We start from the raw sequence: 14,351 nt of genomic DNA, 5'->3' as shown, positions 1-14,351 counted from the left end.
CCTGCAAAGCCCACAGCGCTCTGGAATCTGAGTTGAGTTGTTGTTGGCCCCGAGCGGACGACTCGGGGCCCACAAACCAACCAAACTCCCCCCAGAAACTTCCAGAGCCTTGCGCCAGAAAGAGTTAAAGATCCCGCTCTGGACCCCACACCAAACTCCCAGAATCATCCCTTGACCAGAAAGCGCTAAGCGGACCAAACGGGTTCCTCACTCCCATGTAGCTGCCCCCAGACTACACTCGCATGCCGTCGCCTTCCTCTCCAGTCTCAAGGCTGGCGCTTGGCCTCAGTACAAACTCCAATATCCAGAAATTTCCATGCCTGAGCCAGAGCAGATCCGGGCGGCCAAACGGCTTCTTGGAGGAGGGCCCACCACGGCAAGCCGAAGCCTTTGGAAGAAACCTCCAAATGAGAGACTGCCACACCGGATCTTTTCCTTTCAGCAGCCTTGAGCCACCCAGAAGTCCCTCCTAATGGGAGCTGTAACTCTTTCCTTAGCTTGCATCCATTGTTTTCCATTGGGTCCTGTTCTCTGGAGAGACAGAACAGAAAACAACTTCTCCCTCCTCAATATGACATCCCTCAAGTATCTAAATAGGGCTCCTCATGTCGCTCTTAACCTCTCTTCTCCATTTCCCTGAGTCAACTTCGCTAGGGCTTGGGGTTGAATCCCGGATAAAGGACCCGGAGAACTGATGGAGGTGGCATCTCCTTTCCCTGCACTGCATCCATTGTTCCAGTCCTAGTCCTCTGGAGCAGCAGAAAAAACAAAAGCTTGCTTCCTCCTCAATGACATCCCTCCACTATTTAAACAGGGCAACCGTGTCCCACCTAACCCCTTTTCTCCAAGGCTGAACAAATCACGAATCCTCCTCCTTGAAGGCCACGGTTCCAACCCTTCGCCATTTCTGGTTGGATCACACTCCGGACTCCTCAAGCTTCCTTTTTTGAAACCATACATCCCTAAGAGACTAAACTCTTCCAGAACATGCCACAGAGCCCCAAAAACGCACCCAAAACGATGGATGTCAGCCATGAAAGCCTTCAACTTGCATCGTAGCACCTTTGCTCTGTGCTGGAGCCCATTTGAGCTGAACTGAAAGAAAGAAGATGGAGTCATGACCTTTGCTAGACTAGAGCGCTCCTCCAAGCACTTTGGTCTTCCCTGGACCCCTCCGCTCTGGGACTGCAGGAAGGAGACCATTCAGTTCAGTACTCAAAGTGCTACAAGATCATCTGCAAGTGTCCAAGGGCAGACAGCCACCTAGGCCACTGAACCCATTGGGTTTTGTTTGCTTTTGGAACACTTTGGGCAAGAGTGCCTCGGACATGTTGCAGACTGCCACTGCAGGAATCCCCATTCCTAGCCTCTTGCTTAAAAGCCAATGTTGGTACCTCCTCATTCAATAAAGCAGCAGCCTTGTATCTGGAAGGCAATGGGTCGACAATGCTCCCAAATCGCATCAAACCCAGGATGGGAAATGGATTATTCAACATTGTTGCCTCCCTTATCGTCATTCTGAGATTATGGTGACCCTATAAGAGGGTTTCTTTTCAATATTAATCTTAGAGAGCTTTGTTTATTGGCATCTTCTTAGTTGAGAGAGTGTCACTTAGTTGAAAATGTTGTACATCTCAATGGTTTCCGGACTGAGCAGGGGTTCAAAGCACCGTCTCTAAAAAGTCCAAAGCCAAGGTGCTAAACAGCAACTATAATTGTTTGTATTAGAAGCAGTCATGCCAAAGATTGTTTTTTTACTTAGAAGCATGCCAGAAAGCGGGAAGTCTCCACCTTCAGAGTTGGGACTGCAGCCCTAGCAATCTTCTCCATGGACTGGGCTGAACTAGTTTGCGGAGGTTCTGGGTTAGCAAATAATGGAGACACACATTATTCCACACCTCTATCCCTTACCGTCATTAAGGACACACATCAACAACCTGGGATTGATCTGAAGCAACATGTACTGGGACTGCCAGTTAAGCAATCCAGAAATTGTTTTTTGCGAGTGCCAAAAAAGACACGCAAAACATCTTGTTCATAAATTGCCAGATGTTCTCATTTCCGGTTATGGACCTTTGGGGAATCCTCTGTAGGTGTGTAGACACCTGCAAAGGGATTTCTGGAATACAACTGCCAGAATGCCCCGACCAGCAACTGACATTTGGAGGGAGATTCTGGCTGTCTGAAGGGAAAATAAAACAGCAATTTCCAAGCTTTTTCATGAAACAAGTTGTGAGACGGAGGAGGAATAAATGGCTTCGCAAGGCCCATGCTCTTAAGTCCTGAACAGGATTTCTGGAGATGCTGCTATAGAATATATATTAAATGTTACTCAACAATCTTCATTGTGCACTGGGCACTCAGAGACTGCTATAAAATGTATGCTTAAATGCATTTGTTGCTTACTGTCCCACGTGTTGCTTTACTTCCGACAAAAGTAGGAAAACACAACCAATACAGATTTAAACTCAGGACTTTTGTAAACTCCCATCTTCTTTGACCTCATGCCAGAGAGGCTAAATTATCCATTTCGTTTCTTTTGTTTGGAAAAACAGGAAAACTCTATTTGGAAGAATACCACATATAAACAATGGACTCAGAAACAAGGGAGCTGAATCAGGGCCAGTAAGTAAGAACTGTCCCCTCCTTTGCTGTCACCTGCATGAGCACCTTGAAATAATGGAGCCGTCGAGGGTTTGCTGGGATCCCCCCGCAGAAATCACTGCCTCATCCCTCGGGTTAGGGTATTGAAAAAAAGATGCCTTAAGAGAGTTCAAATAACAGTTAGTTAGTATACTTTGGTCAATGTTATTCTGCAAGGCTCCACCTAGACCACGCCTCCGTTTGCACTCATCTTGCTTCAGCAAGCGCTCAAATTAGGTGTCCGCCGCAGAAACTCTCAGGCAGGAGCTCCTTGTAATTGTTCTAAAACACGTTTGTTTTTATAGCCTTTGAATAGGTCCTGTCAAAACAAAGTGTGACTTTGCATACAGGAGGATTGGCTGGGGGCATGTGAGAGAAAAATCATATGTGACCCTTCAGCTTCATGAATAACCCTAATAGAACCACCCAAATGGACTGTCCAGCAAAAGACTAATTTTAAGTCCCTTATGGCATGCCACGATCGTGAAGGAGAGACACCACTCTTAGAGTTGGAAGAGACCGCACAGGGCCATCCAGTCCAACCCCAATGCCAGCAGAAATCCAATCAAAGCATCCATACAGATGACATCCAGCCTCTGCTTTAAGACCTCAAGGAAGGAGACTCACCACTACCTTTGAGGGAGTTTGTTTCACTGTCGAACAGCCCTACTGTCAGGAAGTTCCCCCTAATGTTAGGTGGAATCTCTTATTCCTGAAGCTGCATCCATTGTTCGGGTCCTGTTCTCTGGAGCAGCAGAAAACAATTGCCCTCCTCAATATGACATCCCTTTCAAATATTTAAACAGGGCATCATAGCACCACTTACTCAAACAGAGGTAACCAGATGGATCTCTGTTACAGAAACGGTGGTTCTGAGCCATTTTAGTGGATGGTTTTCTTCTTCCCTAGAGCCAAGGCCCTTCTCTACCCAGAGTAGTCAGGATGCGCGCCAGCATGCTTGAGTCCAGCAGCTTCTGATGGTAGTTTTGTAGTCACAATCTAAGGAGGATAGATTACATTTTCAGGGAGCAAGCGCAGCTGTCCCTTGGTGCCAGGTCACGAATTTTAAGGTAAAGTTTAATGTAAAGGCTTATATGTTTCTTGTAGTCAACCAGGGTCTGGGAATTTCTTCTAAAATGTCAGAGCAAGTTGAACTGATGACAGTACTTGGGGTTGGGCCTTTGTGTCCATTCAGAGGGGCCCTAGTTTAGGCTTGGCAGGAAAAGATCAGAACCAGAGACATATCTGAAACTCTGCCAAAGGGTTTCGGCAGAGCAATAGGAAACGAACTTTTTTGGAACTATTAACTCCTAAAATACCTCACTGGTAGGTCAACGGCGGTGGATGCATTACGATCTGAACAGCTGGGAGGCGAGCAAAAAAAAAAACGTTTCCAAGCTTTGAGTTTCCATCACTGTTAAGTGACCCCAGCAACCTGGATAGATCTGGGATTTGGATGGTAGGCCAACATGTTGGTAGTGGTTGAGCGTTGGACTGTGATTCTGGAGACCGGGGTTCAATCCCCACTTTGCCATGGAACCCACGAGGTGAACCGTCGCAGTCCCCATCTTCTCAGGCCTCAGAGAGAGCAAAGAAAACCCTTTATAGTTTTCACTTATAGTCAACATAAGTCAGATGACTAAAAGGCTCACAACAACAAATACAATGCACTATAGACCCAGACTTTTAAGTTAGTGTTAGATCCTTTGATGTAGGCTTTGTATCATGCTGTGTCAAAACAGTCGATGTGGAGATAGATGCAGATAGAGATTGGGGAGGAGTTGCTTCCTTATTTTTCTCTAGTTTAAGTGTAATGCCATTTGTAAGCTGTAAGTTTCCCCCAGGCTCCGGTTACCAATTAGTCTACTGTGTCTGTAGCAGGGGTCTTGCATGAAAAATCGTCTCAAGAACGGTTTGCCTGAAATCCTTACTGACGACCACAAAAGCTAGAAATTAGGTATGGTACATCATCCTTGGAAGCATTCGAATAATTGGGCTTTCCGCTCATGTATCTTCCCCACTCCTTGTATACTGAAACAATGTGTTAATAGAAAACACAACTAACAATCCATTCAAGTAAATAGCACCTATGTTACCTACTGCTGAAGCCAGGTATGGTTTTTGCAAAAAGGGTTTGCTTGTATTCTCAAATTGGTTCTTATATTCTCTGTGCCTTTGAACACATGGAGGCCATTCCGCTTTGATAAAGGAAGTGCCGTGGTGTCCTTGCATCTACAACGGGGGACAAGAAGACATTAGGAAAGATAGCATAGTTCGGTTCAGGAGAGTAGTGGGAGTCTGCACAAAAAGAGGTTTTTTCAATCACCTTAAAGATTGAACAAGCTTTATTTGACATAAGTTTGACTCCAGCGTGCGTCACCAGATGAGTGAGGTTGCATCACTGGCAGATGCTATAACACAGGCTTAGTAGGCGCAGAATTAAGTGATGCAGTCGGAGGAAACTGAATGCCAAACTTCAAAAGTAGCAGTTTCTTGTCATAATGGTGCAAGCATGTCTCCGATGGACTTTATTCTTCCTGAGTTGCCACACATGCATTGGGGGTATTAAAAAATCTTGTAAGGTGTATGGTAACCCCTCTTCCTTTCCTTATTAGGTCCGGCTTCACATGATGTTGCCAGGCTTACCAATATTGTTCAGATTGTTGAAGTCTATGCTAACCATGGTGCAGTTCCCTCTGAATCCAGTCCAAGTTAAGGCTGTGCAGGGATGGGCTTTGTTTTGGGATGCCTTTCCCTGCTTGCTGAGCGTGTGTTAGGGGTCGCTGTTTGAATCTCAGACACTTTTTGTAACCAAAAAGGGCAAGTAGTCTGCTCATTTTTTCCTCGTGCTTTTGTGTGCTTTCTTTTTCATTGTAGAGCAGGTTTGTGTTCAGAGTGTGTTGACATTTTCTGTCGTCTCGGGGCTAAGTTCCTAGCCTTCGGGTGCCATTTTCTGAATACTGGAAGGCATACAGCCTAAAGAAGAAACCCTCTAGAGATGGACAATGTAAACCTGCTCTTTACAAAATATTGACTGGTCCCTGTACCATATCTTGGGTGTCATTAAGCCTGGCCAGAGTGGAGATTGGTCTGACCAAAGCTGGGAAATGTGGGTTTGGACTACAATACTAGAATTCCAGGCCGGTCAGGGTTTTCCCATCTTCGATCTGACTGTAGATTTCCCTAATTCAAGCCTCAATAAGCAAATGGGCAGTTCATGGAACTGAATGTTTGGGCTTGGCAGGAGCTTGAGCCGCCCCTAAATAACATTGCATAGCGCACACATAAGTTTCTGCAGAGATAACGCCTCACCCTGAAATGCCTCCGTTTTTCCTTGAACGTAATCAAGGCTTTTCCTTAAGCCACTGGGGAGAGTTGTCCAAAAGCACTTATCGAGTCTGAAAGACAGATTGTTTTACACCTCCCAATCCGAATTGTCGATCTCAGTGATCCCTGCCCTTAAGACTGACTCAACGACAGAGCTTTACAAAGCAGTTGCTGCAGGCCTGCTTGCTTGCACACGCAGTGATAGCATACGGGTTTTATTAATGTTGTGGGTTTTTTTTCATTAACAAACTGGATGCTTTTAAACAGGCTCGGCTCCTAATTGTAATGGGAGAGATGGAGGGGCGAACTGTTTTCACAGATCCCAACACCCGGCACGTTACTGAGAAGCAAGCGCCAAGTAACAAAGCAGGCAAGTTCGAACACTCCAACCCCCAAACCCCCGACCCTCCTTGGTCTAAGGCGAAACGTGGGAGAAGGCTCATAATACTGACAATTTCTTGGGATGGGGGGCTAAGAAGACAAGCTTAAAAAAATACTCCAACTCCTCCAAAAACATCAGAATATTTTTGCCTGCCTTGTTATAATCGAAAAACGTGTTTCGGTTTTTCTGATGGCCGGAGGCACAGTATTTTATTTGCTTATTTTTCCATGTTAAAACTTGGGAGACTGACCCTTCTGGTTGGGTTTCAGGCGGGATTAAGTGTGCCAAGGCTTTAAACTATGTCAGGCTTAAGAACCCTTACAAAGCAGCGAAATGTGTATTTTAACTTTTTATGTGTGTTTAGAGTCTTGCATAAATAAGGCCCTAAACTAGAACGGTTGGATGGGATAGAATCACGATTGTGTGACATTGTGTGAGAAGTGGCCAGGAAATATTCAGAAAAAACTCCCGGAAGCCTGAATTTATTTCCCATTAGACGCACACCGTTTGGGGGGAGTTAACTGGTCTACATAGAAATATGTTTGAGCCCCAGAAAAACCTCACATGGTTTTAGTTGAAATTGTTAGCATTATGTTCACTGGGTTTGTGTTGGAATTCCCATCACCCTTCAGGCTGCACTGAGCGGAGAATGAAGGAGTTTGGTCCATGACATTTGGACGCCACCAGTTGCTCACTCACTCACCCCCGGTGTTAAGGCATTTGGAACAGGTTGAAATGTTTTCTGGTTCTTTGTAGTTCTCAGAAATAAACACACACGTCCAACTGCAAGCGCTAAGCTGAAAACTATTAATGCAGCATGAAGCTAAGTAACAGCAGTTCCTTGGTCTTTTCATGAGAGCAGGCAATGTATTTTTTTGTGATGAGGTTTTGTTTTTTTGTTGGTTTGTGGGTTGTTGTTGCTTTTTTTGTCCTGTCTCTTTTGGCATCGATGTTTTTCTTCTGGTCTTTTTCAGAATGTGGTTCAAGGCAATGGGCTGGGGGTGGGGAGAGATTGCTGATGTTTTCTGGCCCAAACCACTTCCCTTCAAATTGGGGTGCGCAGTTTATCACGGAAGCTTTGTGGACAATGCAAACCTACACTTTTTGTTTGTTCTGTGTGTTCTTGAACTTGTCCTTTTCCATCACAATACATTTGAAGTCTTTATTCTGACTGAATGTTGGCAAACTGCGGAGGGGGGGGGTGGAGATGTCAGGATAAAAAAAACCATTTTATGAAGTAACGTAATCCTTGGATGTTCACCAATTTTTTATACTGAAGTGTAAAATGTTTCCATTTGAGATCGCTTATGAAATGGACTCAGTGCACCAGCATGGGAAAGTCTGTAGCTATTACTCTGAGCACGTGTTCTGATGTTGTCTGTATGCGCCGTCCGTTCAACAGGGCACTGGTTATTTTTCAAGACTCCTACGTTCAAAAATGTTCGCTAACTCCCCCTCCCACAATTCAGAAATACAACCCGTTTTGGGTTCAGGCCCGCCTAAATCCTATGATGTCATGGGCAGAGTCCTAAATACTCCTGCAAGAAAACCAATGGAAGTTAACTTTAACAGAAGATCAGTTTGCCCTACGTACAGTGATATACCAAGAGAATGCAGTCTAACCAGTCGGCTGGATGGAGAAACTGAATCATTCAAGTGCATATATGTTTGTAAATTGTCCTAGTTCTCATGGTTACCTGGCTTGAAAAACAGAATTTGAAATAAGCTAAAAATAAAAAATTGACAAGATGCTTTGAATTAATTGTAGAATCTCATGTTGAAGTCCACAAGTAGCTTCTTCAGAGGTCACTCTTTCTGTGCCTTGGACAGTTAAAAGGTCCTGTCATAAGTGCAATGTCTACCATCCCACCAGCGGGTTTCTTGTTTTAGAGGGGGAGACAATAATCATAGAACAATACAAAAAAAAAAAAAAAAAAAAAAAAAAAAAAAAAAAAAAAGAAAAAAAAAAAAAAAAAAAAAAAAAAAAAAATAACTGTGCATTTTAGCCTCACTATCTGGGCTCAACAATTGGTCACTTTGAAGAGAAGATATGGCATGCCATGTATGCTCATTTGAGTCATGTTTGTCTCTGGATCACATCATAATCAACCTGAGACTACAGTTCCACCCCTTAGCAATATGCAAGAGGATGGAGATCTGCCGTACCTGCCTTCATGTTAGTTCTTGCACATAACATGCCATGTGTGCGCCAGAACATATCACTTAATATGGTCAAAGAAAGGGCTGGTTGTGATGCAAACATTTGGTACTGAAAGTCCGAATGTGCCTACCGGAGTAACAACTTTGTGTATGAAAGCAAAAACAAGTAAGTGGTAAACTGCAGTGTGGCTTGGGTCAAATGCAAATGGTTTCAAACGCAGCGCATCACTTTCATCCCCTTCTCAAGCAAGCTTTGGAGGGGTCTGCCCACCAGTCTCAAGTTTGCAGTTGCAATATTGGCTCAGGCGTTGCATAAACAGAAGAGAGCAAAGTGTGTGTTTCTGTGGAAGCCTTGTGAGAATCCTGGGAGCATGCTGAGCGTTTCTAGAAGCACCCGAAGCCCTTGGCTCTGGAGAAACAGCATGTCTCAATCAGAAATGCAGTCGCTTTGTAAAGCACAAAAGGGTGCCTCTAGCCCCAAACTGGGGACAATTTACGTTCTTTCATTTACTTGGCAGTGGGCATTTCTTTGTCCATCAGGCATGCTCGGAACGATTGCTCGCTCGGCGACGGCTATATTCGTTTTTGTTTTGTCCACAATTTTAAGGAATGACAGCCCTTTCCCTGCCCCCCATTCACCGACTCCCAGCTTGTAGCCATGATGAGATGACGGGTTACGTATCTCTAGACATTTTTATCTTGGAAGGTAGCATGAGGGGGCGACAGTTCCCGCTTCCAGCTATGTTGGACTACAGCTCCCAGAATCTAGCCAGCAGTAGCTGACCCCTTTCTCAAGTGCTTCTGTGAGCCAGAAAACTTGTCCCATGCCTCGTGTTTGCTGACTTCCTTGTGTCTTTTTTCCAGAAGCGGTGGCCTTGCAACACTGTCATTCTTTGAACATGCACTCGAGATTCTCAGCCTGAGACCTTCTTTTCAAGGATAATTCTTTGTAATATGGAAATTTTCTGGTTAAACTCTATAATTCTTTGATCACGAGAATGTTCACTGCCTCCAAACCCACGCAGGTCCTGCTTCCAATCCAAAGCCTACTGCCCTCCTTTCTGACCTTAGGGCCTGTGTTGGAGTGTTTGTTTCCTTGCCTTCTCTTTCTGTGGCCCATCCTTCTTTCCCCACTGTGCGGAAGCCCTTTGTCCAACCATCCCTTAATTCTCCGTGCTTGGTGGCTTATACAGCCTGGGAAATTCCCTGTCAGAAAATAGGTTGAATAGAAATCCCAAAACCCCTAACTGATTTTGCAAGCTGTGCAGATCAAAAGTCATTTTGGCCAAGCTGGCTCTCCATCCCTTAGTTTCTTTTCCGTCTAGCCCTTGTCTGCAATTGGTATCCCCACCCATCAGCAGCAGTGCACCTTCCCTCCTTCACAGGAGTCGTCCCTTCTCTTGAAAAGCTGCTGCAGTTGTCAGCATTCACCATTGCCTTTTGCCCTGAGCATTTTAACCAAGACAATGTTGACGGAATGGGTTGGTGGTGAAAGTGAGCAACCACGCACTCTCTTGAATATCGCTTCTTACTACTTAGGATGCGCCAGTGAAACTCTGTGACTTCGGATTTGGCCAAGGTGGACCAGGGAGACCCTGAATTACGCCACAGTTCACTCCTTATTACGGCACCTCAGGTAAGAGAATTGTCTAACAATTCAGAGGATCCTTCTCATTCTTCTGGCCTTCCAGAGTGGCTTGCATGAGCAGGCATAGAAAACAGCTGGGAAAAGTAAATTGCAAGTGGTATGGGCAAAGTCGGAGAATCCATTTCCTGGGGTCACAACCGGGCCATGTTTCCTTCCCATGGCGACCATCTTGTTATGTTTTCCTTCTCAGAAAAGGAAAAGGGTGCTCAACCTGAGGATAATGGAGCACCCTTTTCCTTTTCTGAGAAGACTGAGGCAAAGAAGGTGTTGAGTAATTCTGCCTTTTCTCTGTCTTCTGTTAGCATTTTGCCATCTTCTGCACGCAGTGGCCCTACCGTTTCCTTCTTCCTTTTGCTGCGGACATATCCAAAAATCCCTTTTTATTCTTTTTAAAATCTCTAGCAAGCCTGAGTTCATTCTGCGTTTTAGCTTTTCTGACTTTACCCCTACAAATGCCTGCTATTTCTTTGAATTCCTTTTTTGTGATTTCCCCCTTTTTCCATTTCTTATACATGTTCCGTTTCAAACTTAGCTCTGTTGAAAGTTCCTTAGTCATCCATCCTGGTTTCTTGAGACACCTCCCATTTTTCTTTCTCACTGGAACTGTTTGAGATTGTGCCTTCAGTATCTCTCTTTTGAGAAACTCCCATCCGTCCTGAACTCCCTTCCCTTTTAGTATTTCTGACCACGGGATCACTCTCAATACTTCTCTAAGTTTACTGAAATCCGCTCTCCTAAAGTCTAGAATGCATGTCTGACTCTGCCTGGCTTCTCCTTTCCATTGTATAACAAACTCCAGGAGAACATGGTCACTTCCACCTAAGAATCCCACCACTTACACCCCATTAACCAAGTCATCCTTGTTGGTTAGGATCCGATCCAAAATAGCTGACCCCCTTGTTGCCTCTTCCACCTTTTGGACAATGAAATTGTCTTCCAGGCAAGTGAGGAATTTGCTAGACCTTGAGGATTTTGCTGAGTTTGACTTCCAACAAATATCAGGATAGTTGAAGTCGCCCATAAGTACTACATCTCTCTTTTCTGACTGTGTGATCTGTTTTAGAAAGATATCATCCAATTCCTCGTCTGACTTGGGGGTCTGTAGTAGACTCCCACCGTAACATCCTTGTTGTTTCCCTCCCCTTTGATTCTTATCCAGATGCTCTCCACCTGGCTTCCATGATTGATGTCTTGGATTTCTTCACTGGTGTAAATATCTCTGACATATAGTGCTATTCCTCCTCCTTTCTTGTTTGGCCTATTTCTCTTTAAAAGGTTATACCCCTCTATTTCCACATTCCAATCATGAGACTCATCCCACCAGGTTTCAGTGATGCCTATTATATCATATTTGCTTTGTTGTACTAGGAGTTCAAGTTCATCTTGCTTATTTCCCATGCTCTGTGCATTAGTGTAGAGACATTGCAGAGCACGGGTCCCATTTACTTGCTGCTTGTGCAAGTTTTTTTTGACTCCCACTGTTGGATCCTTGCACTTTTTTTTTGTTTCCTCTATGTCTGTTTGACTATTTTCTCCAGCCCTTTCGCCTTCCTTAATATTGTCTCCCTTCCTCACGGAACTCAGTTTAAAATTGAGCAAAAGTCAAACTTGAGCATCTTTTGGAAGCCTTGGGAGAACAATTTGTTTGGGTTGTCCTGTGTAGCTCAGTGTTAAGTAAGCAAAAGCAGGAGAATTCTAATATCACGTTAAACTGTCTTTCTTGGTGGGGTCCATTTGCTTTTGCTCCCTATCTTGAGCTGCTAGAATTATCTATACTATAGCAATAATGAGGATATGAATCACCAGAATACATTATTCTTTTTGATGATTTTTCATTTCTATCTCCACCCATCCCAATGGTTGTCCTTGCAGGTGGTTTTTAAATTCTTCTTCAGCCCACAAACCGAGAAGAACCGGGATATTGTGAGACGATCTGGCCTCTTGCTATGGCAGTTGCTGATGGCACCAGTGGACCAGATCAGCCCTGAAATTCAGAAGGAAGTCTGTCTGGCCATCAGGTGTGTTGTCTTAACTCATCCCAATAAATCAGAAAGTTCTATAACCATTGTAAAGATAATTTCTGTGAAAGCTTCTAAAGCCTCAATCAATAAGAAATCACAAGGCCACCATTCAGATCTTCATTTTGCTAATATATCTGCACTGTCTGGAGCAGAGGTACAAGTCAAACCACAGTCTTAGTAGTGTTACACTTCATGTTGTTAGACTGCTGGGAGTTGCAGTAAAGTGTCATGTAAATTTATGGCGCTATATAAATAAACATTAGTAGTAGTAGTAGTAATAATTCCTGCCCCAGTCTGAAGCTTAAAACTTCTATCTTTTGTCTTTTTGCCAAAGCAAAGAGACTTGTACAGTATAACTGTGCAATTCTTTGCTAGGATAATCCAATAACACGCTTCTCAAAGGGAAAAGAACATTTGTCTCAAGTATTCTGTTAGGAGATATAAATGGGACACGTTCCAAAACCTCAGAACAGAATCTTCCAGAATGACTTGCATGCCTCTTTATGAGCTCCTGGAGTAGTATGTAATTTCTTTTTGATGTTAAGCGTGTTTTTCCAGCCTGTTGATTATTTTCTTGCTGTTTTTAATATTAGGAAAACGTTAACTAATGGTTGAATTACATGACCAGGTCATTGCATCTGAAAAGTGTTTCAAGAAATTTCCTTGAACAGAATAGAGGAGTATAGAACTGAGTCTCTTCATTAAAATATACCCACTTGGTTTGCCCTGGTGACTCAAATGTGGGGGACTCAGGTTCGACTACCTCCTGGGGTTACTGCGTGGGTTTGGTCAGCTCTTCAGCCTTGGATCCTTCTGTACGAAATGAGCGAATTGGTGATTTGCTTGGATGGGTGATAGTTACAAAAAGAGGAGTGTAAAGTGCTTTAAGAACTAAAAGGCATATCTAGAAATGGCAGGCGTAAGGTAAGGCTGCAGCTAAAATGTAACAATACATGTAGCATAAGGTGTTTTCAGATGAGATTTTATTGTGCAAATGTCCTGTCCCATCCATGCAATTTTATGATGGATCCAGGCAATTCCATCTTGCACTTGTAACTCTTCTGTGTTTTGTCATTGCTTCTTTATCAAAAGCTTATGCTACAAAGTTTGTTAGTCTTTAAGATAGCACAAGACCCATGGTAAAAATATTTCCCCCCTTTTTCTCCTTTTAAGTTCTGGTCTAAACATCCTGTATCCTGGAGAAGTAGAAATCAATAACTTGCTGAAACTGGTCTTAACGGAAGGTATGAGTTTTCAAAAATGTTGGAATGAAAATGCATTTGTTAATGAAAAGTTTGTGATCCAGAAAGCAGAGACTGCTGCACATTAAATGAAACAAATTTTCCCTGTATTATCAATTCACAACAAAGCCCCTCATCTAACCAGCTTCTCCTATGAATGATTCCTTTACAGGAGAGAGAAACAGTGGGCTGGCCCAGCTTCGCGATGTGATCATGACTAACCTGGCAGAGCAACTTCAGAACAACAGATTTGGCAGCGAAGATGATGAGAATTACAGGTAAATGATGCATGTCTTCTTACATATTGGGGGCATAATGTACAGAGTGCACATTCTGAAGCTTTTGAGGAGGAGACTTTATAAGAGTTGCTTAGGTGCACTGAATGAATGAATTCATTATGTATTGTGATAAATGACTAATTTATAGAAGCAAAGCATAAAATATACCACAGCTTCTCGGTAAGGGAGACAGCTAAAAACAAATAGACCATCAGTTTAAAATGGACCAAGATTATAGAGTACATCATATCCATGTTGTCTGGGCTCTTAGGTTAATTGTGATACAAGGAGGAAAAAATTTACTTCTCTGTTAATGAAAAGGTAGCTTAGGCCCGTTACAGACGGGCTAAAAAGTATGCACAGAGCGCGTACTAGGGTTAAGACGGGGCGGTGCTTCCGCACTGCCCTAACCCTAGTGCGCGCTGTGCGCGCACAAAATGATAGCAGCCGTTCCACACAGCCGCCGCCATCGATACGTCACGACCGCGCCACCTCCAAATGAGGCGGCGCGGTTGTGACGTATTGGAGTCGCGGCAGGGCACCTAGGGCGCCCTTTCCGCAACCCCGGAAGGAGCTCCGTTTCGGAGCTCCTTCAGACGGCTGTGCCCAGCGGACCAAAGGAGAAAGGGGCCAAATGGCCCCTTTCTCCTT

The 14,351-nt window shown here is 44.0% G+C and overlaps 1 protein-coding gene across 1 annotated transcript in view; it reads left to right on the top strand.

Annotated features, from left to right (window-relative positions):
* Nucleotides 1–12,023: 12,023 nt before the first annotated feature.
* HECTD4 (HECT domain E3 ubiquitin protein ligase 4) overlaps nucleotides 12,024–14,351 on the top strand; it is a 426,162-nt gene continuing 423,834 nt past the window's right edge. The window contains exons 1-3 of the mRNA XM_042441405.1: nucleotides 12,024–12,178; nucleotides 13,355–13,425; nucleotides 13,595–13,700. Of these exons, the coding sequence (XP_042297339.1) occupies nucleotides 12,120–12,178; nucleotides 13,355–13,425; nucleotides 13,595–13,700 (236 nt within the window). The 5' untranslated portion in view covers nucleotides 12,024–12,119. The remainder of the gene's footprint in view (nucleotides 12,179–13,354; nucleotides 13,426–13,594; nucleotides 13,701–14,351) is intronic.

Source organism: Sceloporus undulatus, chromosome 10 (assembly GCF_019175285.1).
Source record: "Sceloporus undulatus isolate JIND9_A2432 ecotype Alabama chromosome 10, SceUnd_v1.1, whole genome shotgun sequence".
Taxonomy (NCBI): Eukaryota; Metazoa; Chordata; class Lepidosauria; order Squamata; family Phrynosomatidae; genus Sceloporus; species Sceloporus undulatus.
This window is presented reverse-complemented; position numbering and strand designations above follow the sequence as displayed.